The sequence below is a fragment of the Podarcis raffonei genome, chromosome 2, assembly GCF_027172205.1.
Source record: "Podarcis raffonei isolate rPodRaf1 chromosome 2, rPodRaf1.pri, whole genome shotgun sequence".
Classification (NCBI taxonomy): domain Eukaryota; kingdom Metazoa; phylum Chordata; class Lepidosauria; order Squamata; family Lacertidae; genus Podarcis; species Podarcis raffonei.
This window is the reverse complement of record NC_070603.1, coordinates 86,561,611-86,586,185: the sequence shown is the minus strand read 5'-3', so window position 1 is coordinate 86,586,185 and position 24,575 is coordinate 86,561,611. Positions and strand designations below refer to the sequence as shown.

General features: G+C 43.5%; 1 protein-coding gene across 4 annotated transcripts in view; it reads right to left on the bottom strand.

The window, feature by feature from the left end:
- The window catches only part of PLXNA1 (plexin A1), a 296,620-nt gene that overhangs the window by 56,848 nt on the left and 215,197 nt on the right, over nucleotides 1-24,575 (bottom strand). For all 4 annotated transcript variants that reach the window (XM_053378005.1, XM_053378003.1, XM_053378006.1 and 1 more), the window contains exons 11-19: nucleotides 18,175-18,271; nucleotides 16,976-17,166; nucleotides 9,662-9,813; nucleotides 7,521-7,641; nucleotides 7,096-7,232; nucleotides 5,880-6,047; nucleotides 3,925-4,018; nucleotides 3,265-3,501; nucleotides 2,201-2,344 (exon numbers count right to left, since the gene is read on the bottom strand). In XM_053378005.1, coding sequence (XP_053233980.1) covers nucleotides 2,201-2,344; nucleotides 3,265-3,501; nucleotides 3,925-4,018; nucleotides 5,880-6,047; nucleotides 7,096-7,232; nucleotides 7,521-7,641; nucleotides 9,662-9,813; nucleotides 16,976-17,166; nucleotides 18,175-18,271 — 1,341 coding nt within the window. The remainder of the gene's footprint in view (nucleotides 1-2,200; nucleotides 2,345-3,264; nucleotides 3,502-3,924; nucleotides 4,019-5,879; nucleotides 6,048-7,095; nucleotides 7,233-7,520; nucleotides 7,642-9,661; nucleotides 9,814-16,975; nucleotides 17,167-18,174; nucleotides 18,272-24,575) is intronic.

Sequence of the window (24,575 nt, the reverse complement as noted above, 5' to 3'; positions counted from 1 at the left end):
ATTCCATTTCTTGAATCAAGAACTACATCGCAAAATTCAGACAAGTGTGAAATCCAGAGGACATTTTACGCCCCAGTCGGCACATAAGTCTAGGAGGTCAGTTCACACCAGAAGTCACAAAAATTGAATTCCTCAAGGTTCTTTTTTTAAAAAAATAAATAAATCACTCCCCTTCTAAAGTCAATGGAAATAAATGAGCAAGTAATCATGACAGTTAGTTGGAGGCATCCAAAATATGAGGATGGGGCACCAGGCAGGGAGTGTTATGGAGCTGGGCGATATATCAATATCCAACACTGGTTTGACGTTCACCTTGTGATAATAGTTTCATAATATTTTAGCTGGCAATGTATCACAACTCACAATGTGTGTAAGGGCTAGGCGATATTTGATTTTCAACATCATGATAACTCACCAGCTAAACACTGCAATTGTTATTAGCAGCTAAACCTCACAATATCACCAGCTAAACATTGCAATCTACTGTACCCAATGTCTGAAATAAGGATGGAACTAAACAGAGGTGGACAGGACAATGCCCTGGCAACTGCTACTACTTAGGGATCTAAAATGGATAAATGACAATATTATCAAGCATCACACACTGAATTTCATCAGCAGGCAAGCCAAAAGGCATCCCAACAGGACTTTTGGTTTTGGGCTTGGCTACCAAATGGTGGTATTCAGAACAATTCAAAATATACAATCATGAGCTTACTTTACCTCCACCAAAAGAGAGAGGCCCAGCTGAAGGGTAAAAATGAAATTTTCAAGAACAGTGGCACACAGGCAAAACATGCCCTTGCATGTTCACTAGCAATGGTGCTAAGTGTTTAGTGGAAGTAACAGCAGTAAGCGCTAAGGAAAAGCTGGCATGTTTGCTAGCTCACTATGATGAACACCATTTGTGAAATGGTAGAAAGGAGGGCTCAGTGAAGTCTATTCATGAAAAGGGACCATAGGAGAGAAGAGAAAGAGAGCACTGATCCATGCACTCCAGTCGCAACTATAGACACAAGCTCTATAATGCAACAGAAACCACTGGAATTTGTACATCCCTCTGAACCCTGTACAATTGGCTCAACTGACACCCAAGAGCAGCATTAAGAGCTTTGTTACAGATGAACTCATGAAGGAATCAGAACTGGGGCACAAAGGGCCCACAGAAAGGTTTTTATATGAATTGGAATAGTTTCTCTCATTCATTCATATATCTATATCTATATCATCTATATCTATATCTATATCTCTAAAAGCCTTCTAGATCTCTGAAGTCCCTCCTGCAGAACACCAAACACTAAGATCCAAAAAATCATCATCCACTCCAAATCTCAAAATCTGGATTTCTTTCCTTCAGTCTGCCAAGATTTCCTACTCTGATGCTGCCTCAAACAGAGAGATTACAAACATGCAAATTAATCACATAAAAATTGCATTAATAGCATGCATAATATAGTCTGGCGTGACGTTGTATTTATGCACAAGCCATGTGCAAAGTGATAAGTAACTGAAGGCAGGTAAGTGTTCAATTCAGGCAGAGGAAGGATGGAGTGTTCTATCCCTCTTTTATGCCCAACAGAGAAACTAAATGGGCTGCCAGGGAAGCTGCTGCAGGACGGACTGGTTCTCCTCTGCCAACCCCTAGCAGAAGAAGAAGAAGAGTTTGGATTTGATATCCCGCCTTTCACTCCCCTTCAGGAGTCTCAAAGCGGCTAACATTCTCCTTTCCCTTCCTCCCCCACAACAAACACTCTGTGAGGTGAGTGGAGCTGAGAGACTTCAAAGAAGTGTGACTGGCCCAAGGTCACCCAGCAGCTGCATGTGGAGGAGCGGAGACGCGAACCCGGTTCCCCAGATTACGAGACTACCGCTCTTAACCACTACACCACACTGGCTAGTAAACTTTCTTTTCAGGCTAGCAACCTTTGTGGGTGTATTTACAAGGTTGGTTTGGTGCACGGAAACTGGATGTGTATTGAGCGGCTGCTGACAGAGAACATATTTCTCAACAGCAGGATCTGGATTTGGGAATAGGTGGGAGAGAGTGAAAAGATTAAAAAGCGGGATGTGTTCCACATTCTTTGCAATCCGGACTGCACAGGGCTCTTCCAGGAGGAAAAATAATGAGCACCCAGTGAATAGTACAAGGCTGTCAAAGCAAGACTGAAAAGAAACAAAGGCCACGCTTGGCTCGCTTTACCGTCACTTTGTGCTGTCCTGTGAGATTGGGTGACTCGCAGAGAAGCTGGGTCTCAGAAACCGTAAGAGCACAGGGAGTGTCGCCAATTAGCACTGTGTAGTTTAGCCGGGAATTTCCAGGTGCTGGAGGAAGCAGGTTGCGGCCCTTAAAAAAGAAACAAAAATAACACTGGGTTTACCAGCAGACTCTCAGCCTTCTAACCCACAAGGAGAGACATCTTTTCATTCAGTTCTGTTCTGTAGATCAGGGGGCAAAAGGAGCAACATCTCAATCCACATTATGCGGCTTAAAAAGTGGTCCAAAAGCAGCCTCAAACTATCCTTAGTTGAACAGAAGTGACCAATGGGTGACAAAATGCTCAATAGGAGAGAGAATATTTGCTAACATTTGCATCACTTTCCCTGCCTTTTCTACTGTAACACAATCAATTTTTCTCCTCTCTACAGTCTTGCAGGAACAAGGTGTGAAGCCTACTGTAGCACACCATTAGTGTAAGGATTTCTTAGCTTAATGAAAAGAAACACCACTCAACAGATCCAAGAATATGTGACAAGTGTGCTCAAGACAATTTTAAGTTGAAGGGAGCAGACTAGCAAGGCTGGAGTCAACTCGTAAGTATTATAAGAGAGAAGAGTTATAACTAGGATCTCCTGTTTCTCATTCTATGGCTTCATGTGTTTTCCTATAATATAGTTTTTCTCTCCCTGTAATATTGGAACAAACTACCAGAATTTGGCAGTGCTTCTGCTGTAGGGACTGCCAAGTCTCTCCTTCCAAACAAATGTATAGATTGTGTGGGGTTTTTTTCAGTGCAGTTCATTTAACACCAAACAAAGATAGGTTGTGAAGACCACATTTGTGAGTAGAAAACTAGTTCCTTCTACTCCATTTGATTTCTCTTCCATGCTGTACTGGCAGTGAAGGCGAGGGGTCAGCAGGAAGGTGTGAGTGGGGGGCGAGAATCATCCAAGTATGCCAAGAATGGGGCAGAAGTAAGGACCCTAGTTATGCTAGGTGGGATAGCTTATGCACAGCTGCAATAATGGGGCCGGGGGTAGCATTACCTTGAGGATGAGTGGAGAGCTTGGCTTGAGCTCCAGCATTCCAGAGGGGAGAGACTCAAACACAGGGTCTGGGTAATAGACAAAGCTGGTTTTGTTGATGATCAGCAAGGCCTGGACATTATCCATGACAAAACCAATTTCATCTGGGCGATCACCAAACTCTGGAGGACTCCGGACTGGGTTGTCAATGGAGGGAGCATAGCACACCATGGTGGTGTCGTTGTAGACTGTGCAGTTCTAGAAAGGAAGAAGCCACTAAATTTAATCCACAGCATTTCATTGGTTTCATCTGACTCAACACACACACACACACCAAGTTCAAGTATAATTAATTCCCAGAAGGTTATCTGTACCTTTCCCCTTCATTGAGGTAGCAGCATAATAATACGTGGTGAGAAGTGCTGGCTTAGGTAGGAGGTTCAGACTGAAGGCACTTTGACATTCTCCATCTATGCTAGGGATGCTAGGAACTTGTGGCCACCAGATGCGGCTAGACCACAACTTCCATCATCCCTGGCCATTGGCTATGCTGGTTGGGTCTGATGGGACTTGGAGTCTAATACCACATCTGGACAAAAGAATTAGTGTGGGCAATCATGGCTGCCATGTGACTTCTAATTCCTTTTAAAAATGACTCCCTTAAGTCAAAGATTTACTTACATTCTCACTCTCAGCAGAGCCATACTTGGCTCGGATCCTGGGTTCTTTGATAGTGGCCAGATTGGTGCCTGTCACAGTCAACAATGTACCACCACTAGAAAGCAAGCAAAAGTCGGGGTTAGACAAAAACTGCAGTGGGGTGGGCACAAGCAGCATGAACCGAACAAGGATGTCACTTCTACTCTGTTATTTTAAAAGCTGCATGGTCTCTCTTACCTTATGTTCAGGTTGGGGAAAACCAAACTACAAGATTAATTTTAGAGAAAAACTGGTGAAACTGAGAAAGCTTTCTGGATTCCACTCATCTCCAGGGTGCACCCAACCAAGAAGCCCTACTGGCACATTTAGACCTTAAGCCAGTCTAAAAGAATACTAGGACTACCAGCATCTTCTGTCCCAGACTACCACTTCTGCATTCGTGTTCAGAACAGCCAGGACTACAAGAGATGCATCGTACAATAGTTTTCAGTCTATTAGCTGTGCTTCTTTTGGGTCCCTTCCAATTCTACAATTCTACGAAGATGACAATGTAGGCTGTTTTTTAAGGCTAATATTTCTGAGGACCATTTCAAAGGGACATGACATCGGGAGATCTATAATAAGATCTTACAGCTGTTTTGAGAAAAAAGCAGCTACAGAGACCCTTGAAATGGAGTCACGGCACTTGCCTGGAGGTGGGGGCGGACCCTTTCTTCACATGTATTTTTTCAAATTGACCCCCCCACACACACACAAAAAAGTTTATTTTTCTCCCTAGGAGAAAACAGTCACTCAGAAGGTAAAATGCTGCAGTGTTACCACTACTTCCAATCACCATGACACCAATCTAATCCATCACCATCATAGTTCCTTTAACCTTGAAAATAAAGGAGACCCTCCTGACATCACAGATCTTCTTACATCACATCTAACTATGCTTTGCACACAGATGTCACCACTTACCATGTAGAGCAACACATAGATTTTACTCAAAATCACCAAAACAGAGGAAAAATATACAATTAGCAAGTGGTGTCAGGCAGCACTGGCCTACTTCTTTATGTCATACCAAACACATCTCCTGCATTGGCCTAACCTATTGAACCAGAGCTTACTTTCTTCCCTACATAACTAGATCCTCTTTAAAATAACCATAATACACATTTTTAAACACACATTCAGTGGCAAATTCCATTCTGAAAGTGTCATGCTCCTTCCATTTTTTATTATGGACTTCCACATGGCGCCCAGTTGCAGAGGAAAATTTCCTGGGTCCTGCTTCGACTCTTTTGATCCTGGGCCTTAGATCACTGAAGTATACACTGCAAATAACAGGTAATTGCTGCTATAGCTCTTATGGTTGTTACATTTCGTATTTCTACTATGGAAGAAAGTCAGCATCAGAATCAAAGGTCTGCTGCTTCAGGAGCTTTACAAAACTCACCAGCAGACACAGTTCTTATGTGTGGCTCATGGGAAGCACTCCAAGGCAAAGCAGCACCCCCCTCCACTGTTGTCAACTGAGTATAGGCAAAGTGTCATTTGCAGGGATGTGATTTAACTGGCTTAATGTTGGCATTAACCTCTGTTAGAGACTGCTAGCTGCCCAGAGTGGCTGGGGAAACCCAGCCAGACGGGTGGGGTATAAATAATAAAATAATAAAAATAATAAAATAATAAAATTATTATTGTTATGGCTGGACACTGAGAATGAACATGGGAACAGTGTTTTATTCTCTACTGACAGGCCGGCACATAGGGTGCTATGCACGTCACACCACACCTCTTGCAGTGGGTTCCGGGAAGTGGGGTTCTGAGGAAATCATCCTGGTTTCTGGCAGAGTGACTTAGCAAAATGCAAAGCTTTTCAAAGTACAGCAAAGCTGCTAATAAATGGATGAACAACCACCGATATTCCTAACATGCACATTCTTTTCTTTATTTTTATCCTGCAAATCCATTCCCTTCAGTGCTACCTGTTGATGCTCCATTCGGGGTCTATCTTCTGAATGGTGGGGTCATCTGTATAGAAATATGCCACCTCAGGGCTGCTAAGTATAGCCCGGTTTATATGGATGAGGATGGGAGACTCTCCTGAGCTTTGGCCAGGTGGTGTCCTGCACCGGATTTCAACAGCATTTCTCCTGTAAGACACAGAGAAAGAGGGAAACAAAATCAACATCTTTAGCTATAGGAAGGGCCAACAAATATTCTTCCTGCTGCAATGCCATGCCACAATCTCAGCAACAAACTTGCTGGATACTCTGCCTGGTGTCAAGCTTTTTGATCTCTCTACCAACACTACATGGCAGCAAAAATGTGCCCCATTAAACAGATATGTGTAGTGCGCCAATGCCTTCTCACCACAAGCACCATGGGCCACAGACTGTATGTCTGATTCCCAAAGCTGCTCAGCTGAAGGGGAGACTGCTAATCTACAAAAGGGTAAAATAAGTCTACCTAAAGGCTTAGACATGGCATTTCCTGTAAATTCTAGCAGGAGCTGAGGAGTGCCCAAGGACAGCTGAGCTATTGATTGCATCAATGCAAATCCCATGTTGGCTTGGCCGGAGCTCATATATGAATAAAATGTGGAAGAGAACCCAATGGAGCCTACTCTGAAAGAATCCAGCCTTGCTCCCAGGCCATGGATCAGTCCAACTGTTCACATCTGACACAAAGGGATAAAGGAATGAAGTGCCACCCTCTACATGTGGTACCCCATTTCTCCCTGACTTGGGGAAGTGATGCTAAAATTATCAGTTAACACAAAAAGAAAAATAAAGCAAAGGCAGCCGGCAGAGCCAGCGCAACTCCGGAGCGTTCCCCATCGTGCGGCTGCTGCAAACAGCAGCGATTAGAGCTGATAACCAGTAATTACTGCACGAAAATATTTAAAGAGCCGCTCCATTATCATCCCTAATCTAAAAATTATCCACTTCATGGCTCAGGGATTTGTGCTTTTTAGAGGGAAAAGAAATTCAACAGTCTTCGGTCTTTTTAACCCCAAAATATAAAAAAATGAGCCTTGAAAAGAATTACATGGGAGTTTTTGCTTGGCTCCTTAAGAGTGGTACCTTATTTTAGAATACATACTCTCTCACACACACATCCTTGCATCCCCTTCGTTCACATCGCTCAGTGCATTTGGAGCACTCCACTCCACAACTGTTTCCACCATGAGAGGCTCACCTTGGAAAGGCGCACTGTTGCCCTCCAATGGTTACTGTGATGTCACTTCCTGCATCAAGGTGCTTTCCTTTTATGCTGATCCAGGTGCCCCCAGAGACAGGGCCCCGAGCTGGTGACACTTGCGAGAAAGTGGGAGTCTGTCAAAGGGAAACACAGCAAGTTCACAGAGTTCAGAAGGTGTCCTTGGTTCCCAGGAACAATAAAAGTGAATGCTGAAAGGGAAATTTCCTCTGACCTCGGCCATTTTGTGCACCACAGGGCCACAATACATTCTTTCACTCTACTGGACACCTCTTGATAATAAAAAGTGGGTCAGATAGTCAAGCACATAGGTGGCCTTGCAAAATTTAGATAAATAAAACTAATTATAGGAGGGAAGTGGGATTCAAAGTAAGGAAAGGTGATAGAAAAGAATATATCCTTACCACAAAGGTGAAGCTTTTCGGGGATATAGCCTTGTAGCTGGGGGAGCAGTCCCTGACACAAACTTCCACAGGGGCCTCTTGGATTTTGCTTGGGCTGGCTTCTCCAATCTCACAGACGATCCTAGGGAAGGCACAGTAAGTGATTGTGTAACATGTACGCAATGTCTCAGCAGAGCTGGCCTGCAGTTCTCAGGCCACCTGCTCAGGCCAAGAAGCCAGCTATTTCTGCTCTAATTTATAGTAAGGACAAGCACTTGTCGTCACATTTTCCTGGGCTGTTGCTGTTGCTTTTTAATTAAATGCCATTTCACAATTTCAGGAAGTGATTTCTCAGCACATATCAAATTGACTTTTGAACAATAGGCATATCAAAACTGCAAAATATATAAAATATTACGAGTGCTGTAACACTCAACTCAGCAGGAAATCAATTAAAATTTAACAAAATACAAAGAGAAACAGAAAAGAACCCCTGTTTTCCCTCCTCCCTTACTCCTATTGCAGTTGTGTTAATGCACCGTCCATAAATTAAACAATGCGGAAAAAATCCTACACATTTCCAGCACATGTATTTGAAATCACTGCTATCTGCATATGAAAGGAAAAGCACCCACATGTTCATAAATTGATTTCTCTTATTAAATCCTCTTGCTTTTTGAACTTGCTCTGTAAATTTATACATGTTTTTAAATTGGAATAGCCTGAGTTGTTAAGACAGTAGAACAAAGGAGGATATACAGAGAGAAAAGGAAGTTATTGCTTCCAGCTGGCTAGCCAGAATTGATCAGCTTTAGATAGTGCAGATCTCCCAACACACATCAAGGACTTTGCTAAGAAGCCAGAAAATACATTCAGAATATCCAGAGCGGGACTTTTAGCTAATGCTAACTCTGCAAAAGAACCCACCACCACTAAGGATAGAAAGTTAAAATCTTCCAAAATCATAGCTTCAAGAAAGCCTATGAAAGACTGGAAGACTAACTCTTCCAGTCAGTCATGTAGAGCCATTCACCAAAGATTTCTTACTAATGAAGTTAGATGAATCATTCTTATAAAATGTTGCAAAATACTGACATTTTGCCAGTATTTTGTGCAACCAAATACAAAAGCTATCTAGAAAGATTCATTAGGTCTTTCTAGCCACTCTTCCATCCATCTTTTTTCTCCAAACAACTCAAGAGAGGCGTTCATTCACTTGTCATCCTATTTAATATCGTAACTTCTCCATATGGGGAGGTTAGGACAAGAGATACAGTAGTTACTCCTATGGTTACCCAGTGAGCTTAATAAGTAAGCAGGGAGCTGAACCTAGTCCCAGTTCAACTCTTATTGACTAGACCATATTGGTCCTGCACATCCCACGATGTGCTGGCAGTGACATTTAGACCACCTGGTCACAGTAGCCACCTTAATTTCCAGGAGTAATGCTGCATCTAAGAACACTCCCAAATAGTGAATCTGATTCTTCAGAGCTAATGCAACCCCATCTCAGACTGGTTGGACTCTCAGTCCTGAATTAGCTTCTCTACTGAACAATTGCACTTCTGTCTTATATGGGCTGAGGCCTTGTTAGTCCTCATCAAGTCCTTCACTGCATCCAGGCGACGGTTCAAAATTTCCACCACTTCATCAGATTAGTTGAAAAGGAGAGATAGAGCTAGGTATCATCAGTGTATAGATGAGGCCACGCCCTGACAGCTTCATGTAGACATTTTTTTAAAAGGAGGGGGTGAAAAAGACCCACAAGCCAACGACCAAGAGCCTGAGCAACACATCCCCCAAGACTACCTTCTGAACTTCTTCCACCATAAAATGATGTTCCCAGTGCCTATACCAGCCAAGCATCCCAGGAATTCTCCATGGTATCAAATGCTGCAGAACCAACAGGGATAAACTCCCCAACTAGTTTCTGGCACAGATAATCCACCAATGCTGTTTTGGTCCCGAAACTAAGCCTGAAACCAGACTGGATAAGAAACAAATATGACCTCATCAACCCTAAACAGCATCTTTAGCAAAAGCTTTTCTTTAGCAAAGCTTTGGCTTTTATCTTGGTCCAGCAAACCAGAGGACCAATATACTACTGAGATATTCCCACAGCCCATCCCTTCATTGCCAGCCCTCTTTTGGAGGTTACTTACTGCTCAGCACTGATGTATTCACTCTCGATGGGCATGCACGTCACTTTGCCAACCCACACACCCAAGCGTACATCCTCAAACTTCAGGCCGAGGTTCTCTCCAGTGATGGTTAAGCGAGTACCGCCCTGCCGGGGGCCTGTTTCAGGTGTCAGCTAGGAAGAAACAAACCAGACTGTTATTGGATTCATTAGGCCATTGTCAACAGTTTGCTTACATGCCATAACAACTCAGCAGCTCACCCAACATTTATATATCTAGGGCTTATTTAAATATCTACAGCTCCATGCAGGTTAGAAAATAAACATATAATCAGGTAAACTAAAATGAAGATAGTAAATGCTTAAAACCCAGACAGGTGTTCTGAATAGGTTGCTGTCTTCCAAGCAGTGATAATAATCCACCTTTCCCACCTCAACCTGTTGACAAAACATCCACTTCTCTGCTCCCCACAGTACTGCCACACAAACCAGGTATTGTTTTACACCAACTATTCACCATCTGCATGGCGGTAAGAACTTTGGTATTATTAAGGACAACCAGTGCAATATTTCAGCTTTGCCCTGAAGGACCAAGTCCCAGTCATTCCCTTCCAACCACAGCAACTGGAGAGAAGGCATCTGGGCCGTGCACACGGCGAAAATACATTTTACATTTCTGGAAAGCACTGGGAGTTTCATTGTGCTGGAGCACAGCAAAAAGAAAATAACACCCATGCATCTATCCACCTGTGAATAAGCTTCAGGACACCTAAACCACATGTTTGGAATGGCTGGACTGTTGATCCTGCTAATATTCAAGCAGGTGGCTCCAAGGTATCACAATGGCTAATGTATGTAAGCTGTTGATTCGCTCTGGCTCACTCTGCAGTTATGGTGATATGAAAATGGAAACAGTAAAAGTTTTTTCCCGTAGGATTTCTTGCTCATGGTCTCAACAACGGACTATCCTTCAGAATGGCACCGAACATCCCACTTTTCTTTTTTGGCATTCTGCATATCCTTGGCAAGGGCAGCGGACACTTGCAGAGAGGCTATTTTTCTTCCATGCTGTGAGTTAGCGGAGGGAACGTAATCTCTCCAGAGCCCTCTCCACCAAGGGAGACACCAGTTAACCCCTGTAAAGTGGATCCTCTCTTCCCCTACCAACTCTGGTGTATCCCAGCATGTGAAGTTTCTGACAGCACCAGCTGGGGAGGGAGGGGAGCCCCAGTGAGCACGATATGCCTCATTTGTTAAGATGATTCCCAATAAAGCGGACAGGTGTGGCTTGACACACACTGCGTGATGACGGATGAGCAGTGTGGCACGGGCCCACCATTGCCACTAACAAGGCAATTATGGGCAATTTTACACCACATTTTGCTGCCCCCCTGGTGCTCAGCACACACCTGCAAGTGATAAGACGATTAATGGGCATGCAGGTGGGGAAAGCTCTGTGCTGGGTCACTGGCAACCCCAAGCCAAGGGAAGTGGGCTCCAGGAGAAAGAAGCCTCAGCATAGTCATTGTTGATGCACTGAAATAGGCCTAGCAAAATCAACTGCAGATTGCTTACCTGACCAGTCAACATTAAAGCTACTGGTCCCACTGTTCCTGCTGGCTCTGCATACAGCATAAACTTTCTAAGCTGGTGGGAAGTAGCAACCATGCCTGAGAACACATCCCCATTATTTGTTTAAATCTGCATCCTGCCAGCTTCCAAATGTTCAGAAAGGATCTCATGTTTAAAAATAGACCGAAGGCATCAAAATATCATCAAGACAAAGCCACTACAGGCCTCCCATTGCTGCTTCCAACAGAAAAGCCTTATATTATCTACAGATAATGCACAGGCTCTGGCAAACCTCCAGGAGCAGGGATTTCTATAATTATGAGGCAGCCACAAAGTTACCTCACTACACGCTCTTGCACAGATTGCATTGTTAGGAAGGCACAGACTGTGTTGATTTTAACAGTAAAGATGTGTCATAAGATGGGAAAGAGATTTCTAAGGCATGTGTGGGCCAAACTTCTTAGTTCTAAGCCAGTATCTTCTATTGTTGCTGGCTAACTAGTAAGGCACCAATGGAGATCTTGAAACATAAACGTAATGAGAAACAGCCCCCCAAAAATTCATGCCTGAGGCCGATAATCCAAATGGCAACTCTGCCACCACTACCAATGGTGGTAAAATATATTAATAAAATAGCTGGGGGTGGGGGCAGGAATGGCTGGCTTTCAGGCAGACGGCCTTACCATGTCTAACAATAGGGCCACAGCAGTCCTGCAGTCCCCACGCTATCTCACTGTGTATCAGGCATCTCTTCTGAATATTTGTCAAGGAGGGTAGCAGCATGCAGAGTGCGCTACAATAATAAGATGGCAAAAGGCTGCTCATGTATGATGCAACTCTTTTCTAGCTGGGGAGATCTCAGCATTATGCTCCTCCAGTAGCCACCCCTAAAGACAGGCAAAATTTATGTTAGGCCTGTACTCTCAGAATCACAGGTCCTCAGACACTCCTCGCCTCCAGAACGGGGCCCTTTCATTCTACAATATGGGCCATCATTTGGAGCAGACAGACTTGGTAGAGGGGAAGTAGCAAACCAACAGAGAGCTATTTCCTCCAGCCCTAGGGGGCAGTGCAAACGTAAAGAACATCTCCTTCAACATACCTGACCAAGGCATCAACATGAGTCATTAAAACATAACACTTTATTTTTCATTCTCCGACTCTTGCCTCACAAACACCATCCAAGTCTCATTAACAAAGCAGCAAAAGGAGGCTACGCTGGAGAATTACCAGCAGCCAAGGCACAAAGAGGTTGTAGCATGCCCAAAGCCAACTTGGATTAGGCATCCAAAGCCCACAAACCCTGGCTCCTTTCTCCGCTCCCTGACTTGCAGGCTGCTCCACGAGTTAACTTACAAGCAGGCCTAGGGCAATCACATGCTATGCCTCAGAATTTATACAACAGTCAAACCGATTTGAGCTTTGGGGGTTTGCTGCTCGCCTAAATTCAATCCAATCATCTGCTAAAGTCCTGGATCAGAACTCATTAAGGCAGCTGCTGCAGCAGGCAACCCAAGTCATTCTTTCCTAAATTGGGCTCCTCTGGGATACTTGGTGAGCCGTGGCTGTTTGTTTGGTATTGTTAAATTAGTGTTAAAAGCTGCCGTGGTATGTTAGATTTCCCCTCCACTGCAGCAAAACTGACAAGGGCCACACGTTTGGGGAGCAGCAACTCTGGGAAAAAGTTGACACTGCTTGACACACTGTGTGGGGAGGTCGCGGCTAAACAAGGCACTTGGGAACCAGAGCTGGCAGGGAAATCTGGCTCTTTCTTGAACCGTCTCCCCTTAAACACTCACACACAGAGTCACAGAAGCAGGCACTCTCCCACCCCAGCTCCATCCCTGACAAACAACAGCACTCTTTTGCTAATTGGTTTCAGAGCACAAACCCTTCAGATCTGCCAAATGAAGTGGACACAAGATATATCAGTGCCCAAAAGATGAGATAATGAATCATCAACTAACCGGTTTGGCCATTTGATCATTTCATTTCAAAATGGCCCTCCTGTGCCTGAATGCATATATTCTAGCTGAGAATGTACCACTTAAAACTGGAGCTTTGAAAGCACACAGAAGCGACCTTCCATCTTCTTGTGCAGCAGCAAAACTTCTATTAGGAGTCTCCGAGATCAGGCTTTCAAAAGTGAAGCGATACTGACATCGGTAGCACGGCTACTTAGAATGATGGGTTTGCTTCCCAAGCTGTGTTAAGAAAGAAAGGCACTACATTTGGGCTTGATTCTGGAACATAGCATCATGCCAGGTTGATAAAAGTCTGGAAGGTCTAATGGAGTACTGACTCGCCACCGTAAAATTAAGGCTAAACTCGTTTATTTGGCATAGTATCATCGTTCTGAGGAGATAAGAACATTGTAAAGCCTTCTGTCCAGTAATGGTGCTACAGAGATAGTGAACGCAAAATGCAAGCTGATAAATTATTTCAGCAGAACATCCAATGGCTCTAGTTTTAACTTAAATGGTGCTCTTCTGGAACCCTTGGAGTAGAAGGAATCCGAGTGCCAACAGAAAGTTCTCCACCTGTTCCAGACTAATGACCCATACAGTTTAACATTTTCCAGGAGAAAAGGTTACATATTCTATTTCTTTGTGCATGCTGTGCCCATCATTCATTCCACTGCACTAAAGCTGATCTTATCCCAAGGGTAGCCAACGTGGCACCCTTTTGGTGCTGTTTAGGTCCAACTCCCATTACTATTGGTTACACTGGTCAAGGCTAATGGGAGCTGGAGCCCAACAACATCTAGAAAGCACCAGGAAGTCATCAACAATTGTCTGGAGGAGCACCTACGAAGGCTGCATGGCCTTCCAGGCTTCAACCAGAGCAACAGTTGGAAAAAGCACCAATGTTAAGTCCCCAAATTTGGAATGCATGCATGGAAAGGCACACTACTTGATTTGCCTACACAGGGCTTACAATTAGTGTGACAAGTTCTTAATTTAATTTTAATTATTTAATGATGCAGAGAGTATCATTAAAACCTAATGCTGGCAAGTGCTCAAAAATTGGCAGGTAAACAAGATGTGCGTTATCAACACCATTTAGTAGCCTTGACACTACATAATGGTTTTAGGTTCACAAACCTCTTCATGACAGCCCCACACTTCACATAACAGGGTTCAGTCAGAATTGGTTCTTGAGAGCTTCATACCTTGCAATCAGGAGTCAGTGTGAATATCTTAAATCAAGATTTAGGATTCTAGTACCATACACTTGTCTAAAAGGAGCTGGTGACCCAGGAAGAGATGCAGTTCTTCACACAGTGAATACTTAAACTACGGAATGTATTCCCACAGGAAGCAGTAATGGCCACCAACTTGGATGGCTTTAAAAGAGGTTCAGACACATTCATGGAGGACAAGGCTATCAATTGCTGTTAGTCACAATGGCTATATTCTCTCTGGTTATGCCCCTCTCTGTTTAGCTTCTCAATGTGAAATTTGGAGGGTAGAAACAAAGGAGGGACTTTCTGGTGGCAGCCGTTGACTAAGGAATACTCTCCCTAGGGTAGCTTGCCGGACACCGACATTGCTGCCTTTTTAGCATCTGGCTAAGACTTTACTATTCTCCCAGGTCTTTTAAGATCAGACTTTAAGTCCTGTGGCATATGGTGGCTTTAGCGCATGCATCTGATGGCTGTTTTAGTTCTGTGCTGTCTGTGGCATTTTATTGTGCTGGTTTTGTACTTTGCTTTTATGTCTCTTAATCTTACTGTGGGTTTTATTGTAGTGTGGTTTTATTGTTGTGTTTTCAATCTCTGCTTGCCTCCTGGAGAATTTAGTTTATGAGTCATCTCATAAACACAACCCACAATCAAATAAATGCCTATTTACAACTCACCACCTTGCTGTAGTATAGTCAAAATGATATCCCTTGCTCTACCTTTTCCCTCCACCTCCCCTTTCTTTGTGTTCCTTCTTCTTCTTATTTTTTAAGTTTGGAAGCCTGATGGAAGGCTCCCCATCTCTCTCTCTCTCTCTCTTCTTCCCTCTCTCTTTAATTGACGAGAGCTGCTTTGGAAGAGACCATTTGTCTGAAAAGCGGTATAAAAATATAATAAAATAAATAGTATTCGGCCACTGTATTTGAAACATCCTGAGCACCCTAAAGCACTGTATAAATGCTAAGTACTATTCCACTGGAAATCTGTACTATAACTTACGTGATTGGAGACGGTAAGACTCCCCTGTCATTCCCCCACCTCCCATCTCCAGTGTTACAGTCATTACTTCTTTTTATAGAAGAAGCAGACACTAATTAGGCAGGCTCTCTCCCATCAGTTTTTGTGGTGGGCTGGGGGCTTCCAAAGAGTGAAGGCCTTGGCAAACGCAGCGCAGGGCCCCACAATGCCAATCAGCAATAAGAAGCAACTAGCTTTGGGGAGTGCAAGAGGCACTACTCTAATTTCCAGCCTTCAACAGATAAGACACTGAAACCCAAATAGATGAGATACTGTGCTAAGACTCTGGTAATTAACACCACCAAGGCCTGCCTGGCTTGCAGTATATGGGTAAATAGAACATATCAAATAGAATTACCTGCCAATCCCTGCTAATGCACTTGGAGCCTGGCCCAACCAACATGTTAACATTAATATACACAATCTTATTAAATGAAGGTCATAGCAGCTGTCAAGAGAAGAGGGATGATAAACAACCAGTCTTAAGGAAGTGAAAAGATGGGTGGCTAAAAACTGTGAACACAACCGGGTGGGGGGTGAGGAATCCACGACACACCAAACCTCATCTTCTTCCAGAATCCTATTTGCTAGGAATCCTGTGTAACAGGCCAGAATGGGAATCAAACATTCACTGTCAACACAGGAGAGAAAGAAAGTGGTATGCAAGCCAAAAAAATATACTCCTACTACTCTGCCTGTTGTAGTAAGTCGACAGAAAGTCATTCTAAGCGAAATTTCAGTATGTATCATCAGTCCTGGAAACAAAGCCCTCTCATAATGCGGTGAATCTGAGTCCAAGCCCTCTTTGGAACGCCTGTCTTCACCAGCACTGGCCAATGAACTTGCACAGGTCACAAGTGTCACCTGATATTATTCATCTCCATCCTATTTATGTCTTATTTAAAAGCGTACACTTTGCCTGATTTTCACAACATATATAACAATACCCATTAAGAGCAAAACGTTGACATCGAAAACCTAAGCCACAGTAACAGATTCCAAAACAACCATGCTTCTATAGATCAAGAATGGCGAAACAGTGACCACTGACCATGATGAGAGTTGTAATCCCAGCAATGCCTGGAGGGCCATGGTTTCCCCATCCCTGCTATAGATGGAGGAGAACAAGGAGAATCTGGAAGTGGGGGAAATGTCAATTGGGGTTAGGAACAGAAGACAGGATAGCTCCATCCAACTCTGACCACTGAACCACATTCCTCTGATTCTCCATTACAACCACCGCTGCATTGCCCCATCAGCGGCATATCACAGGAGACACTAATTCTGCTCGTTACTGTTCATTGAGCACTCACTGGTTGGTGGGAAGAAGAGGCTTTGCACCAGTATTGGCGTCTGAACAAAGAAAGTGTCAGGAGAATACTACATCTTGTCTCATATGCTACAAGAACACTGCATACGCTGGTAGCTAGGCCAGCCACGCCTTAAAATACTTCAGAACTGCCCACCACCATGTACCCTCCACCATAGACGATTTCCTATTCAGCACTGAGGATAAAGGAGAAGAAGAAAAACCTCCCCCCTGCTTACCCTTCACAAGCATACCTTAATGATTTTGGGGTCCGCACAGCGGCTATTGCCATTGCTGGCATGCATCCAGCTGCTCTCAGAGGCTGGGCAATGTTGGCGCAGGGAACATCGCTTTTCTGACACACACCAGCCACACTCGAAGCGTGGATCTGCCTTGAGGCACAGCCCACAGCTTTCGCGCAGAGCTGAGCACTTGTATAGGTGAGCTGAAAGAAGAAAACACTTACATTCAAAAAGAAGTTGGGGGTGGGGTGGGGACACAACTGCTACACAGATTCCCCCTCTGATGGGTAATTGTTGACAATGCCCACTAAAGGACCTCAGGGTCTACCACTTTCCATATGCTTTGTCGTATCAGGCCAGTTTTGACAGTATTCACTGCCTATATAGTTTTCAGCTTTCACTACTGAATACAGCCAGCAAGGGATTTGTTTATGATGCAAATGCCTATCCACTAATGAAGGGGTAACCCAGTGGTGCCCTCCACATGCTGCTGGACTACAACTCTCATCATCCCCAGCCTATGGCTATGGTGGCTGGGGATGCTGAGAATTGGAATCCACCAACATATGAAAGGCACTACATTGCCTTTCCCTGTGCTAGGATCTCAGCTGAAAGCCACAATCACAAATTTCAAGTGGTTTGAGCTGGCATAGTTGTCACGGCTTCCCCAAATAACTCTGAGGTTTACGATTTTGTGAGAATTTTGTGAATTTATTTGCGGGGTGTGTGTGTGTGTGTGAAATAATCTTTGCCCATTACAGAACTAACCTAACTATCATGTCCTAAGTTCCTTGCAGCGGGAGCCAGGATCGTAAAGCAGCCTTCAAAGTGATTTCATTTTATGTCTAGGAAGTGAACGTGCATTTAAGTCTCAAACGAGTTATTGAATGGCTGGGCATGTTTATAAGGACAGCACACTACAGGGAAAATGTTTCGGAGCAAGTACACTGCGTTTGGAGGGTCAAGGCGCTTTGATGGGCAGGAGAGAAACCAGTAATCCCCAGACCACCACTTCTAACTTTGCTCTGTGTTAGAAAGCTTGTTTGCTCAGGCTAGCATAATATTTGATTTTACACCTGTAGGGGTGCACTGGTGTCAATCTGGCCTTGAGGTGGATGGCTCAGAAGTGGAATGCAGAAGCAGTTCATTGCAGGGAACTCCTGCTGTATCTTGCTAAGGGTGCTCCACCCCACCTGACTTCATCAGCTTACCCTGGATGTTCTGGGGATTGTCAATGATGAAGTTCCCATTCCATACCACAGAAAGGTTCACTGGGAGGTCACTGATGCCATTCCCTTCATAGGAATACTGCCAGAGGAAACACAAGAGAAAAGAGTCCATTAGGCACCCTCAGACAGAAAGAAACAGATATACATCAGGAATCAGACCACAGACCACAGGGGGGCTTTGCATTCTTCTGACTCGTTCTAAGTGTACCCATCTGGATCTGTGGTTGCCAGGGATGATGACACGTCCCAAGCAAGACACTCTGGTCAAATGCAAAGTCTCCAATATCCAGGGGCCTCCCCCTCTCCAAAAGCAGCACTTATACAGTGGTACCTCGGGTGAAGTACTTAATTCATTCCAGAGGTCTGTTCTTAACCTGAAACTGTTCTTAACCTGAAGCACCACTTTAGCTAATGGGGCCTCCTGCTGCCACTGCGCCACAGGAACCCGATTTCTGTTCTTATCCTGAAGCAAAGTTCTTAACCTGAAGCACTATTTCTGGGTTAGCGGAGTTTGTAACCTGAAGCGTATGTAACCTGAAGCGTATGTAACCCGAGGTACCACTGTATTTCCAGTTCCCAGCTGCTTCCTAGAATTCTGCCAAATGGAAGGCCTTTTCTGAGGGAAAGGAATTGGAATCTGGACTCCAATGCACCTCAAGAACCTCCCCCTGCAAATCTTCTTACTTGCACAGACAATATTGCAAGAGTTTGGATATGCTTCCATATAGCTCTCTGCCTCTCCTATAGCTAGCAGAAACAGAATCACTGGTGGGAAATAAGCAAATCTATTTGAAGTCACGTCATGTGCATAATTTATTTGAATTACAGACTCCAGCTTCTCTTGGCACAGGAATTAGGTTACCTGGGTGAAGAATTTGTACTTCAAAAAAAAAAAAGCACTGCTGGCATACACTCACTGTGGACTAAGTGGCTTTCAGAGCCCCTCCAATAGTGTACAGCCCTTGTACAATATTGTCACTATGGTGATATATAATAAAAACTAAACATGCTAATCATTTGATTCTGATTAACATTCAGTGTTCATGTTGAACCTGCTCCTCCAATGAAAGGAGGAGGATTTTCTGGTGAACTGTACAAACTGAGTGACAGTGATATCTCAAACTAAGCAGCAGCTGGAGTCATCACTCTCTGCTCTCCAGAGCTGGCAATATTAGATTCTGCCTTTCCTAGGGTATAGGGAAATAAAGCTCCCACACAGAAAACGAAAAAGCAAGAGCCTAAGGCGGACAATAGCTCTGTGAGGGCAGGGTTGTAGAGGCAGACAAATTTGGGGTTATATCTTCATCAAGCAGCCCCACGAGCCCTTGTCCCTCCCACCCAGGGAAAAGATACACCCAATCTCTAGCCCAAGCCAAACTTCTGGCAGCCCCATCAATATTCCCTCCACAGTGCCTGCGCGCATGTGGAGGCTTAATCGATACAGAGACAGGAAGGCAGTCGGAACCTTCCCTGACAGCTAATGACCTCCTTCGGCGAGAGATTCTCCGCTTCTCTCCGGAGAAAATGACAGGCGTGTCAGGAGAGATTAAATGAAAGATTCATGGCTTGCTGGAGTTTGTTAGGGAGCTATGGACACTGGAGAAACAGCTCTCCCTGGGCCTTGGATCCTCCCCCCCCCACTCCACCCCACCCACCTACCCTCAGCCCATGGCACTGAGTCTGCCTTGATGAGGACACAGAGAAGTGAAAGATGAAGGCAGTGCGTATGGTTCCCTCCCCTCCCCGCATATCCGTACCCCCAGGCACCCTTTCTCCACATCCTCCTGCCACTCAAAGAAGGTAGGAGTTTCCACGCCTCAGCTTCCTTCAAAGCCTATTTTGTGCTTAATTCAGTGATAAGCACAAAGAAACAGAAGGGACTCTGGTTTTGCATTTTTGATTGAATGCTTTACAGTGTAAAGCGCTCAGGTGAAAGTACAGAACTAGCGTAAGAAACCCACCAGAGAAAGGCCGAGCTCCTGAGAAAAGACCAGGGTGTTTCTCAGAGGACAACCAATCGCAAAATAATCCCATTACAAACAGTAGGGCATAACTACTTTACAGATTATATGTTTACATCATGCTCCTTCAATTTCAAAGAGTGCAACATAGGCAATACTGTATATAGTAAGACATTCACTGTATATAAGTATGGTCTAATCAGTAAAATTCAGCTGCCCTAACATGACAGTCTATCCTGCACAATAATTTTGAAGGAGAAAATAAGCATATCAGCCAAAGTTCCCATTCAGGAACTAATTTCTTTAATACGCTTTTATACCATCCTTCAATAAAAACTCCCAAGGCAGATGATGGTGATTTATATGTATTTGTCATTTCCCTAAGTTTTGACTTACAAAAACATTTCAAAACAACTATAAAAACAAAATTCAACCTAGAATGCTCACAGTAATATGGATAAAAGAGCACTTTACATTTTAAAAAGGTAATTATTATTTTTGAATTTTTTAAAAATGTAACTTTAGCATTGAAAAAAATGGACTGATGACACAACTGAGCAAAATTTCTGATCACACAAGGGAGTGCCTCCTTCAAAATGATGCTTTTGCACAAGCCATCAATGTTATTTCAAGATCTATGCAAAAGTCCACTGTTCATTTAATGTTCTAAACAAACTGAGCCCTTCCTTCCCCAGCTCCTTGAATTGTGTGCATGTACATAGAGAGATGGTTTTCAAAGCATCAAACTGCACTTCAGACAAGTTTGCTCTGGATCGTGGAAGGATTCAAATGTACTAGGATGTATCCAGCTAAGCTCTAGTAAGATTGACCCATAGAAATTTGTAGACCTAAGCTAGTCATGCTTGTTCATTTTAAGGGTTAGATCTGAGTATGCCTAACATTGGATACAACCCAGCATTACCTGTGTTTTATCTCCTGGAGACAGTTACTTCATGAGCACCACGACTGGCTATTACCATGATATACTATGACTTAGTATATCAAACAAAAAGTTCACTGCCAGGTCCAGCAATTTAATTTACATCATTGACTGTGAATGTTCAGTACATAGGTGAAATGATAACTGAAGGAAACCAGCCGTTAAACTGGGGAAGCACCTCTAGAAGAAAATTACATGTTTGTGTATGTACACATATACGTTTAGGAGACTCTCCAGGAGTTTGAAATATGATTTATTTCAGGACTGACATGTTTGGGAAGAAAGCTTTGCTCAGGGGCACAGTTTTATAAGCAATTTTCACCAAATGCATGAGGACTCTTACTACTGCAAAACACTGCTAAAAATGTGCCCCCAAGGATGGATTTGTTCCGAAACACATTGGGCCTGGAATGAACATTATTTCAAACACCTGGAGTCCCTCCTCTCTTATTTTCCATCTTAAAAACAGCAACTGATGCACACAAATGCTTTAGGATTTCACACAGCCAATCTTTGGGGGGGGGGAATGCAGCAACCAATTGGAAAACACTTCCATTCAGATAGCCACACCCCCTCACTGATTTATCCATTATTGCAATGGCAATGCCACCCGATCCAAGAACACTGGAAACAAGGGAAAAAATTCTGGCCCAGTGGACTTGAATTCACAGCTGGGCAACTGAGGAAGGCAGAAGGCGAAATGTTCCGTTCTAAAAAAGTAATCTGTTAGTCACTGTTTATATTTACATCTGTACCTAGATAAACATATACCCAGTACATTCCAAGCAACTTCACACAAATTCCAGAAAAAGAATTTATACAAATGGGCTGGGCAGCGCCGAAACAACCAGAAGTTCAGATAAATGGGGGTACAGCTACTGTAAGCTCACATCAATAAGGCCTTTATGCAGTACAGGAGTTAAATATGGATCACTAGAAGATAACTGACATTCAGATAATATGGATGAGGGAAGAGTTTCTGTGTACATTTCCCCCTCCCATTCCTTTGTAGCTGTGTCCCACTAAGATTGGCTGAAGAGACCCACTGCAGAAATAACCCAAGAAGTCAGGGAGATTTACATTAAGGAGAAGCACCCATCATTCGGTAAGTGGGAAGTGTGGGGGGAGGGGCGGCAGAGAAGGATTTAGCTGTGACGAGCAGCGTGGCAGAGTAAGTGAAATTGGCATTTTCAATTTGTACTCTGACATGTCTCATTTGGGGCACTGGCATCTCAGGAAGGCATACAGCCTGCAGCTGTCCGAAACACTTATTTGCATTTCTCTGCCCTGGCTCCTTTTGGAAATGAGTTACTTCTGATTTGGGTGTGGAGTAGGGGGAAGCGGGGAGAGATTATTTAACCCTCCAGGTGCCTGCACTGACAAAAGAAACTCACATGTAGGAGAGAGGTGCATTTCTGCTTCAGGAAATGCAGGCCTGACTTCCTTAGTAAGCGAGGTTTGTGGGAGATTGGAAACAACATGTTGCACAGGTTTTGACTGAGTCAAAATGAAACTTCACACTATGAGCCAATAATTTATCAAGACAAAAGTCTCCCACAACCACTGTGCACAATACTGATTCCCACATAAATGATCCCAAAGACTGTTAGGTAACTGATCCAGTTCATGCTCTATATATATATATATATATATATATATATATATATATATATATCTGAAATGCTTATACCCCACTTTTCCTCATATAGTTCAAGGAAGCTTGCAAAAACAAAAGACTGTATTAAAAGCAACATAAATGAATAAAACAACTTTGTTCTATCTTTAACAATATTAATATTTTATCTCCTCTGCTGCTGCTTCACATTAATGTTTAATTGCTGTGATTGTTTTATTGTAATTTAATTCATCAACATCATCATCATCACTATTTGCCCTCTGAAATAAGCAGCACTACACTTTTCTTTCCTTGCCATCATTATCTGGCAAGAGAGTGGGTTGTGGGAGAGAGTTGAACCCACAACAATCTTCAAAATCCAGATCTCACTCTCATTGTTCTGCCAAAGACTGTGGAACATCAGAACCGAGATAGCACAATATTGCTACAACTAATTCAAGAGTCCCACTTATCTAGAACTCTGGAAACATTTCCTGATAGCGTTCTACTTCTGCCTTGTAAACAACACCATTAAAGCAAGCCATTGCAGGGGTAGAAAGAGGAAGCTCAGTTACATCCTGTAGAATGTACTGGAGAAGAATCCCAAGATAGCTTATGCACAGAAAACTAGAGCTAGGGTGGAATCCTGACCTCTCATTTTCTGTGTGCAGTGTGGAAGGGGAGTCAGTAATATGAGCCTTTACCTGCTGTCTTGATATACCATAGGTTCTACCCTGTCATCTGCTGTTTTGGAGAACTAAGCCCTAATCATTGCAAAGAAGACGAGTGGCTTGCTTAAAACACACCCACCATGTTTGTGCACATTAAAGAACATGCTAAAAGAGATTAACTTGTCTCTTTCAATTCTTCCATGGACAGAAAGAAGGACAGAGCGGCACATCTGGGGGGCGGGAAAGAACTAGGAATCTGTCTGCCTTCACAGTTGCCAGTCTCTCCATGACTCAACCGGAGGAAGAACAAGCCAGATTTTGGGTCTTGCCAACAACAGCCTGAACTATTCCTGGATTTCCTAACACTGTGTATAGGAAGGGAGCCCGACATGCATCCCAAGAGCCAGAGGGGAAGCCAGGGAAGGTGGGTGTTTTGGAGGAGACAGAGCAGAAAGCAGCCAACAAGCTCGAGCTTTGGCCAGGAGTCTGACACCACATGCTCGAGTTACACAGACAAAGCCAAACACTTACTCGTGCTTCTACTTTGTTTTTATTTTCTATGCCATTTGATATTTTTAACCCTCTTAAAGGCACATACAGAAAATCTCACCCTTTATTCAAAGTATATGCAAAGTATATACTCCATAGTACTGTGGCCATAATTGTTGACGCAGATAAGAATCCTCATGCTAATATGTATTGAGACTGAAAGGTATGTGTGTGTTTGTGTCACTTGTTTCCTTTACTTAACCTAGATTGTAAATGTTCTACAATATACTGTATAACAAGGGTCTGATGCATTTATTTGCAAGTTACTCTCACCAAAATCAAAGCAGCTTATTTCCAAATAAACATACAATGAGGTAAGGCTGGCTATAAAAATAGTAATAATGCTTGCTGATTTGTTGTCTTAGTAGTAGCATGATGCCAATGCTCTTATTTTCTCTCCATCTGAATGTTTATAAATACACATTTCTAAAGATATTTTATCAGTTGAGTTAATAGTTATGACAAAGTGCTACCTGGATTGGCCTTTCAAATTTCTGCCGTGCTACACTATACATAGACAAAATAACATCTCTGGAATAGCAGGACATAACAGAAGTAGAAGCCATTGAGGTGTTCTCCAAATGTTCAATGACAATTCCCATTAGCCCCAACAATTAAGGCCAGCGGTTAGGGATGATGGGAATTGT